We start from the raw sequence: 12,799 nt of genomic DNA, 5'->3' as shown, positions 1-12,799 counted from the left end.
GTCGATTCATTTTTAGAGTCGGTAAAGCAGAAGTCGATTAAGTAGAATATTTTAGAATATTGAACTTTGTTGGTGACGGTTAGAAAATCATCCGATTCAATATCCGTCGATTTTTGTGCGCTATTATTTCCATCGGAGTGTTGGTGCTGGGTATTTTTGCTGGTCTCGCCTATTGTAGATTGGGTTTGAATGGTATCGAGTAATGTTTGTTCGATGTTTTCATCGTTTGTGACCTTTGCTGCGTCTGTAGGGTCATTGACAGTAATGCGTGATGTAGAGCTATTACACTTTTGTCGGGGATGAGCCTTTTGACCACAGAACCTACATGTTTTTGCTTGATTGCGATATGTAATCAATGTTGTATCACCGTCGATCGTCAGATAGGAAGGGATGAGTTGTTTGAGCTTCATCCGTACTACACGTACGCCATTGTAGACGAGGGGGACGACTCTATCTACGATGCAGGCAAAATTGTATTTTGCTGTGATTAGCTGTGCGCACGCTGAGTACATAGAAAGAAGATTGATGGCGATTCTGAAGATTTCCTGCAAAAAATTGATGCGCGATGCAAGTACATGCGCGATGCAAGTAGATGCGAGAAATGAAAGAAGATTTTTCGAAGATTGATTTGCTAGTGTAAAATTTGCTGAGCATCTAGAATTGAGATTTAGATGTGTACCGTATGGTCGCATACTTTCTATCATCACCGTGTTAGGTGTTTTCGGAGGGAGATCATGGATTCTCACGTTAACGGCTTCGTCTTCCACGAACACGGGAATTTTGTAAGCTTTTTTCTCGCACTGCCTAGTGTGTTGTAGATGATGTGATGCAAAGTAGCGCTTGGCTGTTGCTGCATCTACCATCTCGACGTAGACACAGTTTTTAACATTGTGAAACTGGATGTTTGAGGCGTCCGCTGTGTCCAGTTTCAACTCACCGTACATGAATTTCTGTACGGCAGATGCATCTGGTCGCTTCGGCAGCACACTAAAATCTACTACCAAGGTGTTCTCACGTTTAGCACCCATCTGATAGAATACTCAATAGCTTATAACCTGATAACGAGACGGATAAAAGAAACACGTCTTTCACGCACAGGGCTTAGCTGTCAACTGTTTTTGGGTTGAAATTACCCATCACTTTTGAATGTTAAGTAATACCAACCGGTGGAAACTAACGATTTTAAATTGGCTCACTACTTGACTAGCCTATTGGTCCCAAGCAAATCGATTAACGTATCTCATTGTAGTCCAAATTCTAGTACTACGCAATGTTTGTTTTGATTCGCTATGAAAGTTTGACAGATAAAATGAGGGGTCAGTGGATTTTCCTATGTTTCGAGGGGTGCATCGATTAGCGAAGATAGTGCCAGAGCTGAGCCAAAAAGTTGAGCTCGTTTCTTCGGGACCTTCTGGTTTAAGAGTTACCTCTATGGATATACCGCATCACTTTGTTCTGCTAAATTTTCCCTGCAACTCTTTTGGAGACCGCTTTTTCGAAACACCCAAATTAAAAGCAGAAAAATTGCTCTAGCATGTTCAAATAAAAAGCTAGATAAATAGTGTCGTGATCAAAGCTGCTTGAAATATTGTTTTCTACACTTATGTACTGATTGTCACCAGGGAATTTTAAAAAAACATTATGTTCACTTGAACACTTGTATTCACTTCATCAAATTAGAACTACAGATCAAACTAGAACTACCAACCGAATACTTTTAGAGTCAACTAAGAACTGACTGCCTGTTCTACTTACGACCATCTAACAACCTAACTATTCTGTTAAACTGCTGAGGTCAGCTGGGAACAGTCTACGTCACCACGATGTCCTCCATCGAATCGTCACGTACCGGGATTCAGGTTGCACTCGATGAGGTTAGTCGGAACTGAATCTGATCTATTCCAGACGCTATGTGGGAACGACGATGTTGTTTCTGGGAATGATGAATTGGCTGGTTGCATGGCTTGCCTGCCGTGGAAACTACAATGTTAGGTGGATGGGCTGGATCTTAGGCAGGCTGGGACATAACTCTACAACTTTGCAGAAAAATGTAACCACCTATAACTTAAAACAACAAATTTAGATTCCTGATTTAAATTAAAATAAGGAGCGTGGTCAGCTCTTTTATAAACGGAAGTTTAATTTAAATGCGAAGCTTTCTGCGGCTGGCGAAAAATTTACATTTTTATTTTTCTAAAAGTATTGGAAAAGATTTATCCAGGAAAAACCGTTTTTTTCCTTTAATTTTTATGATTTGTAATATCTCTTTCCAAAACGTGTAAAAAAAAAATACTTTGATGATGATGATAGTCAAGCTATATAACCTCTGATTGTCCTAAACATGATCGCACAATTGGTCTTAAAGACGAGCCTCCAAAACAGGAAAATGCCCCAATGAGTGGGGAGAAGAGCCCGCTCCTTATCCACGAAATGTTATCATTTAATGTTGGCATTCCCACGGGTGTCCTGATGGTCCCTCCCAATCCCAACATGAGCAGTAATAAAAATTTAAAATTTAAAACGATCTCACCAACTTTTGCTGTTTCTTCACCCGTCTGTCGTGCCTATTTGTGAACTCGTTGTCCTTCTCTGCATCACTGCTAGCCACAACTTGTCTCTCGAAAGTCTCCCATGCTATTTTTGATATGTTTTACGACATTTTGACGTCCAATATCTTTGTATGATTATCCTAGTTGCGTCCTGTAAAACCGTAACACCAGTGCGGAAAATAGACAGTATTTCCCTGAGTGGTGCGGAGAAACACGAAATGGTTGTCAAAAAGAATCCAACTGGTGCTGTCAAAAAGAATCCAACGATCTAGAGCTGCTAAAAGTGATACTTTTCTCATACAATCCCCGTCGGCAGAGAAAGTATTGTGGTCAATGTTGAAAATATTGTCATTTCGGCATTTTTTTACTAATATTCTTCAACAAAAAACTTGCTCAAATACTCGCTCAAATACTCGGATGTAAACAATGTAACGAACGAACGAACCTGCACGAACTGCTGAAGGAAGAATGCAAACAAACTTTATAAGAGTCATGTGGGTAGGTGCACTCCCAACACCATGTACACGTTATTTATGGAGCAAAGGGTGAACTTTCGACAGCATGTATATGCAAATTGTGAGCAGTGCATTAGCAAAACAATTTGTGATATCGGAAAATTTTCAAGTTGTTTCCTGCTGACTTGCAAAACAAAAACGGCTGTGTTCGCAGTACCCAGGTATTTCCAGGTATTTTCTTAACGAGCCTCACTCTTTTGTCATGTCGCATGTGCTCCATTTTGCAGCTCTTCTTTCAGCTTTACTTTGTTGATCTTTCAGGGTCTGAACTATAAACAACTGCAATGAAGATACTAACCCCCTAAAACGGATAGAAACGGAGTAAATAGTTTTATCCCGCTAATTTTCCGTTTCGGAGCACAGTAAGGTGGCTCAACTTAACCTCCTTTTCCCCACTGCTCTTTCAGCGCATATTGAGGTCCCCAAAAACTATGCAAAATTTGATTGAATTTTGCGATCGTTTCCATTTTCGGGAGAATTTAAATTTTGTATGGGAAAATGTATGAGAAACGGAGCGATCCCATTCATTAGCTTATCAAAAATCTATAGAAAACAACTTTGGCAAAGACTGCAAATCCATTTGATCTTGGTACAAAAAGTTACTAATCTTTCACTTTAGACCAAGTGGTTCACACGTACCTACAAGCTCATAAATACGCTTGTAGGTATGCGCGGAGCAATAAGCCTCAATACACATCGAAAGACCTATGACGGGACTTGAAAATCCAGCTTCTCATTCTTCTTAATATTTTTGATGAATGCCCGTCGAAAATTGTTTGCCCCAACCAGAAATATTAACATTTTAAAGGGAATATTTTTAGTAGAAAAACGTCAATAGCTCTTGATCGGCGAAAGATATTGACAAGTTTTATGCTGCAAAAATTTGCGCCTTCTAAAGATCTAAAAGTTATTTGCTGACATCTTAGCTGAGAAATTTAAAATAAGAAAACTAGAGCAAAACAACTGTTTTTTAGAGACACCTTAATTCAATTCAAGAGAATAGCTCTAAATCAGTCAATTCCAAAGATACAAAAAAAAACTCTTCAACAAAGTTGCTTTAAATTAGCTTAGCTATACCTAACTTTGCTGAAGAATGTATACCTTAATTTATTCAAACAAAAAAGTTAGATTTTTGATTATAATGATAATAAGAACCACCTTAGAATTCATTGTCATTAAAATGAGGGCCTTACTATAAAGAACAACTTTGTAGAAGAGACTTTTAGTCTAAAGTTTCAATTTCAGGCTCAAAACATATCCTTCCACCCAAATCTGCATTCTGAACCACTGTGCATTGACGTCAACATTGATTCCGGCATTGATGTAAGTCCTTTTTATTCCACGATTGCAACTGTCAAATCAACCAATCAGCAACTGGCTCGGATTTGACTCGAAATCGCTACCCGATTGTCAAGTTGCGTCCCAGCGAAAGAGCAGTAGGTTGTGATCCACCATACAAACTTGACCCAGCCTGGGTGTAAAGCGGTAAAACTCAGAATATGGGTAAATTTGTTATCCTAAATATGGGTAAATTTGATCCATATAAGGGTGCAAATGCAAATTTTACGTAAATTTAACCATTTTTAGGTTAATAATTTAACCCATATTCTGAGTTGGTCCGGTTTATGCTCAATCTGAATAAAGGGGATTATTTTTAAATAATCAAATAAAATGAGCCGAAGGCTCTCAGAAGGCTATGAATTTTCGCTCACACAGATAAAATTTTGAATTTTAATAGTGATGTATATATTCATTCACGTAAACTTGTATTTAATTTCACGCAACCGAGCAACTTGTAAACAATGTTGTTTACAACAATGGGCTTTTGTATACAATATTTACTACATTCCATGAAATGTCTCAGAACTTTACATGATATATAATTTAAACTTATATGATATGTGACGCTCCATTTATGTGCATCATACTGAACAGAAATTTACATTATTTTTTCGAACTGTGCACAGGTAGACCGGAGGTATTCGCATATTAGTCCCATGTCATGTTGAGAAAATGACCATTAAAGATATTTGTTTAATTTGCTGTGTTTCAGCTTCATCTAGACATATACAAATGAACATTAAGGCAGTTATGCCGGTAGCGTGGTCAAAATTTCTAGAGCCATGTGCATATTTTCTACAGCTCTACGATCTTCGACAAAGTTGCTCGGTTTGCAAAGCACCACCTCTTTAAGGTTTCTGTTTAGTTCTCCACGTAGAATACACTCGATTTTATCTTCTAAATAAAGCGTCCTAGGGAGTTGGTTTTTTGGGTAAAGTTGTTCAAAAATATCAAATAGCTACATAAAAACCGTATTAAAGACGTTTTCTTATTTTTTTTTTATATAGGTGAGGGTCTAAGATTGCGATACTTTGGGGTTGAATTAAGCTGAAGCAACCTGGTGGAAGGAAACCTACGGAGCATTTCGCAATAATAATTGGTAATCCGTTTCTTATAGCCTTTGAATCACGAACCACTCACCCCAAGTAACATTTCAAGTTTTATCGTGGATTTAAAGCGTTCTACAACTCAAAATCATGGTCTTCAGAACCGTCATAAAACCCAAATTGCTACTTGGGACGTTTGTCACGAGTGTGATCTGCATTGAGTTGTTTTCTGTAATATTTAAGCACGGTGATTTTTTTTAACTAAGTGTGTGTGTGTGTGTGTTTTCCCAATGCACTATGATTAGATAGTCATCTCGTTTGTCTTTAGCAAGCCTGAACTGGAAACCAGAAGAAGATGAGTTGTACAAACTAATTATTAATAGATGAACTAAACCCCACGTAGTATTGTAAGTTTAATCATGGTTTTAAAGCATTCTATTAGTTTAAATCATGGGCTATTTGGTTTATTGGTTTTCCCAGATGTGGAAATAATCCTCAGGATATTTATTACAATGATGACTATCAACTACTCAAGATTGATTAAAATGAGTTGAAAAATAAATTGAGGGATGCCATAAACCAGACTTAATTGGTTATATAGGGGAAATGGCTTTAATGTTGGCCTATGGATCTAAGATTGGTCCAATCGCTAAAAATCTGCTATTTATCAATTTGATCAAGATCAATGCGTCATTGGAACGGTACTAATGGATATTTTTGGTCGCTATTGAAAATTTAGTTGATTGCTGAATTTATGTATGGGCCCAAATTAGGGGCATTTAGGCCGACATTACATCCCTTTCCCCTATCATGAATATTGAGTACGAAATATTGATGAAAATTTATATCAATATTTTCATTCACAAATCTGCAAGTATAAGGAGTCGTAAACGGTCTTAGTTGATGTGTTTTGAAGTAAAAGGAGGTAGGAAAAATAAATTTAAACGAAAAAGGATTGTCGCACGTACCTATTTTAATTTCATGTGTGCTAGAATTTGAAAAATGATATCAAATCATAGGGGGCCCCACAATAAAAAAAAATACCACGGGTTCCAAGGGTGGTTAAGACGGCCCTGACAAGCAACAAGCCGCAAACAGTCCTGCAACCGAAAAAATCGTATGTTCGGTGTTTTCTTACCTTTTCCCGCATGCTATTTCTAGGGTCCGAACCAGCGGAAAAACATACCCACCACCAGATTCATCCCAATTGCTTCGGTGACAACTACCAAGAAAGAGCTCGAGGATTTATTCATCAGCTTACATGGGTCGTATTGAATTACCTCAGCTGCATGCACTAATAATTAACACACCATTCTTGACGATTCCGAGCACTTTGTAGGGGATAAGTTCGACAACAACTAAAACGACAGCTGCAGCTTTGCATGTAATCCAAGTTCACGATTGCAGGAACGAAAACCACACTTATGGATACATGGAACCATGATTTTATTTTGGATTTTCTGTACCGTTACGAAATCACCGATCACGCTGAACATGCGTGAACTAAATTCATGGATTTGAGATTAATTTCTTGAACATTTGATTTACTCGAGCACGCTTACGGGAACTAAGTCATGAATTCAAATGAACTAGTTGGTCATCTTAACGTTATGTTTGGATAATGTTTATCGGGATTTTTTCACGTGTTGGTTTCTTCCTTAAAAGATAATACTACCGGATAGTCTGTCAATTTTTACAATATAAAATATTCCAAATTTGCAAAAGCTATAATGTTAAATTTTCAAACTCTCGAGCAAGTGGCTTAAACGTCGATTACTGTCTTTATAAACAATGATTTCCAACGTCAATTAGCCAAAACTGCTAGCTCCCCCACGCAAACTAACACTATCATCCAATAGGCAAAGGTTTTCCAACCTGATGGTGGTGTTAGTTTGCGTGGGCGAGCTATCCGTTTCGACAAATTGACGTTTGAGGTCGTTGTTTACAAAATCAGCTACAACGTTATGACTATTTGCTCTAGAGATGTATAAAAAAAAAGCATGTATACATAAACGCCCAACTTTACCGATCTTCATTGTCTGTTCTCTGTTTCTTCTTATTTCAGCCACCAACCGCTCCATAGGTACAAATCCTAACCGTTGCTGAGATTCCATCCCATTGTTATCGGCTCAAAGCAATTGTCATCCTCATTTCACGAGGCCAACCGTCTCCTCGGAAGTTCGGTAGAAACGCTGAACACCATGTACCAATCGCTAGGTATCGAACAACGGCAACGACGACAACGACAACAGCACTACCAACCAAATCGGGCTTCATCACCCCTACTGCTACAACTGATGGTGCTGGTTTTGGGTGAACGATAACAACACCTTCCAGATAGTCGTTAAATTTCATTCAAGTCAAGTCGAACACCGAACGCACCTGCCTGTCGAGCCACCACACGCGGAAAGGCACTTGTATCAAAACAAAACCAAAAACGAAGTCGCCAGGTAGCAGCTCTCAGCTGTTCAGAAAGAAACAAAAAGGAAAGGTACCGGGAAAGTGCCGGCCATTAATCTGCTCTTTCTCTCGCTGGTGTGCACCCACCACTGGTAGCTTTGATTTCAGTATCGATTCAGAGCCCACGCGAGACACCAGGCGCGCTACTCTGCAGCCTGTAGCCCAGAGGCTGCCCAAAAAAAAAACACCATCGGAGCAGAGTTCTCAAACAGTGAATTGATGTGAAGAAGCGCTCCGGTGCGATCCGCGAAGACGACGTCGGTAACCTCGTTTTGCCCCGAGCGGGAGGCAGCGAAGATTATGTAAATGATCGGTGCTTTTTTCGCACCATTGTGTGTCGCTTCTTCGGGGCAATTGTTAAGTGTAGAACTTGGAGATTTGATATTCTGGTTTTTTTTTTGTTGTGCGAAAGTGTTGGACGAGAGTGCGGCACGAAGGTCGGGTTGTTATTGAAATTGCAAGGCTTTTTCTGTTCGTTTGTGTGAGACTGGAAAGAGAACCAGCAGTGAAACAAAGAGAGAGAGAGAGAAAAATAAAGAGAGTTTAGCGGAAAGCTTAATCTTATCACAAAATTGCGCCGCTAGTAGTGCGCGAGAACCGAGTGATTTCGCAAGTGCTCGTCGCGAAGCTGCGGGAGTTGAAAGAAACTGCTTTCCGTAGTTCACACAATAATTTGCTGGAGCAAGCATCTTGGGTAGCATCTTGAAACTAGTGGGCTGTTTGTGAAATAGACGTACCCAGAAGGGCCACGTGACGACAGCCTGAGTCTAGAGGCTAGATGAGAGCAGATTGGCCCAAGTTGGATGAACGGCAAATGTCATGTTTTTGTTTGAATCAGCTGAATCAGCGGCCTCGTGGTGCAAGTGGTGAAGGATCGTCGTCTTTGTAGACTGCAGCAGATTCAAGCGGTGTTGCTGTGGCATTGGATGTGAAGAGAAGTAAAACGTTCGAAAATGCTGACACCGGTGAAAAACAATCAAAGTGCATAAGCATAGCGTGTCGTGGCCGGTGTAGAGGGTGCCCTTTTTCAGTGTACCTCTAACAGTGATAGTGACGAAAAAGTAAAAACAATTTCTGTCGGTTGGTAGTGTTACGTGTGAGCTAGGTAGTTGAGCGCACGGAGTGATTTGCTGAGTCGCATAAAATGTACCACTTGGTGATGTTGCAAAAGATTACTCTGGTCATGAATCGAGTGGAATCGAAAGTGTTGTGAGTGGCAATCATTCGATAATTGGTGTTTGAAGTGAGCGGATCAGTCGCCCGTGCGACCCTGACCACGGCCAGAACGTAAGATCAATGAAGATGTACTGGATTCGGTCGAAGAAGCTGAAAGAGCGGCTGGCGCTTGGCTTCGGTGCCTCGCTGGTGCTGTTCACCTTGCTACTGGTGATCGATCTACAGATGGACCTTGGAGTGTCCAGAGGTGAATTTATTCCCTCCCATGCGCGGATACGGTTCGCCAGCCAAGACGACAAAAATGGAATCTATAACGAGTTTCACCGGAAGTATCTTGCCAAAAGTAATGCATCCGGTTCTAAGGAGTATCTTACCACAAATCCACATACCCGAGGCCGGACTGAAACCTCCGGTTCTGGGTACCCAAGTAAACAGATTACCACTACTCCTCCTCATGATCGGTTCAAGGATCTTACCGCAATAGTAGTGGCACCGAAGAACCGTCGCAATCCACAGCACTTCGAACGGATAGTGATAAAAGAAGACTACACGGACGACGTCAATCCATCGCTTGCGGAAATGCTTGATCTGCGGATCAGCAGCAATGCAAGCAATCTGGAAAAGTTTCAACTTTCCATTACTAAAAATGAGCTCTACCCCGAAACGGACAAGCTCGTGGATGCTGTGATAAAGGACATGGTTACGCTACCAATCAAGCACGTTGTCCAGAAGGAAGGTGGCACCCAGATTAAGTTGATCATTGAATATCCCAACGATATTCATGCTCTGTTCAAACCTATGCGCTTCCCACGGGAACAGCAAACGCTGCCAAATCATTTCTATTTTACCGACTACGAACGGCACACGGCCGAGATTGCAGCTTTCCATCTGGATCGGATAATGGGATTCCGGCGGGCAATGCCAGTTACCGGGCGACTTCTCAACATTACCACTGAAATCGAGAGGGTTTGCGATGATAACCTGCTGAAAACGTTCTTCATATCACCTGCACGGAACAAGTGTTTCCACGGTAAATGTTCCTACTATTGTGATACATCCCATGCCATCTGTGGCAGTCCGGACACGTTGGAAGGCTCGTTTGCTGCCTTCCTGCCTACTCAGCAGGACACCCAACGAAAAGTGTGGCGCCATCCCTGGCGTCGGTCGTATCACAAACGCAGAAAGGCACAGTGGGAAACTGATCCCGATTACTGCGCCATGGTTCGTGACATTCCCCCATACGACGAGGACCGCCGATTGCTCGATCTGATGGATATGTCGGTGTTTGATTTCCTCATTGGAAACATGGACCGACATCACTACGAAACGTTCAAAATCTTCGGAAACGATACGTTCCCGATTCATCTGGATCACGGCCGAGGCTTCGGTCGACCGTTCCACGATGAACTCTCAATTCTGGCACCACTGCTTCAGTGTTGTCTGATTCGATCATCAACGCTAGAAACGTTGCTGTTGTTCCACAATGGACCAAAATCGCTGGCGGAACGAATTCGAGAGACGCTATCCGCCGATCCGATTGCACCTGTGCTCTGGGAACCGCACTTGGCCGCACTGGACCGTAGGGTAGCAATCATTCTGCAAGCCGTACGAGACTGCCTCAAGAAGGCCTCCGAAGAAGAGTTTGACGGCAGTCAAAACCATCTGGGCAACAATGACAACTTCTCCTAGCGTTCCTATCGTCCCAGGCGGACAAGACGTCTCTATAAGATATTGATTAATCTGAAGAGCAACGGTGCAAATCGAGTCGACCGATACAGAAGATTGTACATAGTCTAATCCAGATGTGAGTGAGTGAGCGAAACGCGAAAAATAAGCAACCAAGAAAAGCGAGAGTGAATGAAGCCGCGAAATGGAAAACTGTAAAACGGAAGTTTTCCGTTAGTGAATGTGGCATTAGTCGGGTTGATAATTAGTTCATTGCAAGATCATTATCATAAAATGATAGCGAACGAGGCACATACACACAGGGCTAGATGAGATATGTACGCTCTAAATATTTCGATTGAATGGTTGTAAAGTTCTGATGTTTATTAGATCAATAGGATTAACTGTGTATAGCCCACTTATAAAGAAAGATATACATATACATATTCGTAGCACGCGGACCGTTCCGCAGCAATGAGAGGCCAAAGTTGTAAATGAGCAAAACTTATTCGAGAGTCCCCTCGTGGAACCATATTTACGTTTTAAACGTTAGATGATATTAGATGTTCTTGTTTTTTTCCTGTTAAGTTTTACAACTCTATTGTACACGTTCCGAACCCGTTTTTCCCATTACCCCATACATCTGAACGGAGTGGCAAAATTGTTTCAACCCCTTAAGATAAGATATCGAACATCCTCCTCGTCTGTTCCGTACTTTTGCGCCAACCAAATTGCAAGATGATGAATAGTACTACAAATCTTACTCGGTAGCCAGTACTGTCAGCCAAAAACCAACAATATTAAATCAACCAGTAGATAAAAGCTCAACCTCACTACATCAACAAGAACAAAAACACTGTCCTCGGACAGCAGGGATGGTTTCAGAAAAATTACAAATTAATATCCAATTATTCAAGTGAGTAACGTTCTCTCGCCATCCCATAATAATATGTGCTATTAACTTCATATCAACGGCAATTATCACACCACCTCCTTCAGTGCAAACATTTTTTTTTTATTCAGAATATAAAAAAAAAAAAGCTAAAGCAAAACGAAAACATAAATAAATAAACGAAAATACATATAAATTTATGCTGTTCCCCGAGTGAGACCGATTGTGACAAAATTGTATTTAATAATAACGATAATTAATCAAAAACAGCAACAGAAAACGACGTGAAATTTGTGTGGAGTATCGAATTCCGGAAATTGAAGTTGCTACATTTTCAGTTCAGTCTGGACACGTGTTCTACCGCAGCACCGTTCCAGCAGGAACAGCTGTGTCAAAATTGGGTGACATATTTTTTTTTATTTTTCCACTCACAATTCTCATCCTTCTTCCCGCAGTTAAATGATAACATTTGTTATCTGTCAGAACCGAACCGGCCGTGGTGTGTGGAACGGAACGGTAATTTTGTTAACGAGGACTACGTAAATGATAGCGTGGGGGAAAGGGTTCATGATTCACCTTTATTTACCGTGTCACCCTCGCGAATCGATTTTGATCTTTTGGTTCGTTTAGTCGTCGTGATGTAGGATATGAACGCAACGGTAAGCCGCACAGAACGATCGATGGTAGTTAGTGGTGATAGTGAAGGAGAATCGCAATACAGGAACGATTGAAATTTTTCGATGCACTTTTATCTTTAGCGATTTTTGTTTAAAACGATTGGTTCTCTCGTAAGGCTGTTTATATCCTTATACCTATTTATAATTTATTCGAAGATAGAGTACATTAAGCGTAGGATGAAATAATGAAGAAACAAGAAAAATAAAATATTGAAGAAAAAAAATGGTAATAAAGAGACTACGATTGTTGTTCAAAATATTAGAAAAGCTGGCTTAAAATTATTTGACACGATGACGGCCCTGTTAATATTTAATATATTTTCTGAAGAGTGTTCGTTTTACACTAAGAAGCATTATTTTTTGACCATAGGGGCACGATCCCATATAAGCAATTGTATCGATTTTAGTCCTACCCTAAGTCATGACAGGTGCATATCAAAACTGGAGCAAATTTTAAGTAGTGCCAAAACTGCTATGC

The 12,799-nt window shown here is 40.5% G+C and overlaps 2 protein-coding genes across 2 annotated transcripts in view; one reads left to right on the top strand and one right to left on the bottom strand.

The window, feature by feature from the left end:
- LOC135703965 (uncharacterized) overlaps positions 1-1,028 on the bottom strand; it is a 43,721-nt gene extending 42,693 nt beyond the window's left edge. The window contains exons 1-2 of the mRNA XM_065225321.1: positions 653-1,028; positions 326-448 (exon numbers count right to left, since the gene is read on the bottom strand). Of these exons, the coding sequence (XP_065081393.1) occupies positions 326-448; positions 653-1,028 (499 nt within the window). The remainder of the gene's footprint in view (positions 1-325; positions 449-652) is intronic.
- The window catches only part of LOC135703966 (extracellular serine/threonine protein CG31145), a 142,343-nt gene extending 129,755 nt beyond the window's left edge, over positions 1-12,588 (top strand). The window contains exon 3 of the mRNA XM_065225322.1: positions 7,517-12,588. Coding sequence (XP_065081394.1) covers positions 9,208-10,776 — 1,569 coding nt within the window. The 5' untranslated portion in view covers positions 7,517-9,207 and the 3' untranslated portion in view covers positions 10,777-12,588. The remainder of the gene's footprint in view (positions 1-7,516) is intronic.
- Positions 12,589-12,799: the final 211 nt, after the last annotated feature.

Source organism: Ochlerotatus camptorhynchus, unplaced genomic scaffold (genome assembly GCF_037179485.1).
Source record: "Ochlerotatus camptorhynchus isolate MF236.1 unplaced genomic scaffold, CSIRO-AGI_Acam_v1.1 ptg000227l, whole genome shotgun sequence".
NCBI classification, from domain to species: Eukaryota; Metazoa; Arthropoda; class Insecta; order Diptera; family Culicidae; genus Ochlerotatus; species Ochlerotatus camptorhynchus.
Note: the sequence above shows the minus strand (reverse complement) of the source record. Positions and strands in the feature narration are given on the sequence as shown.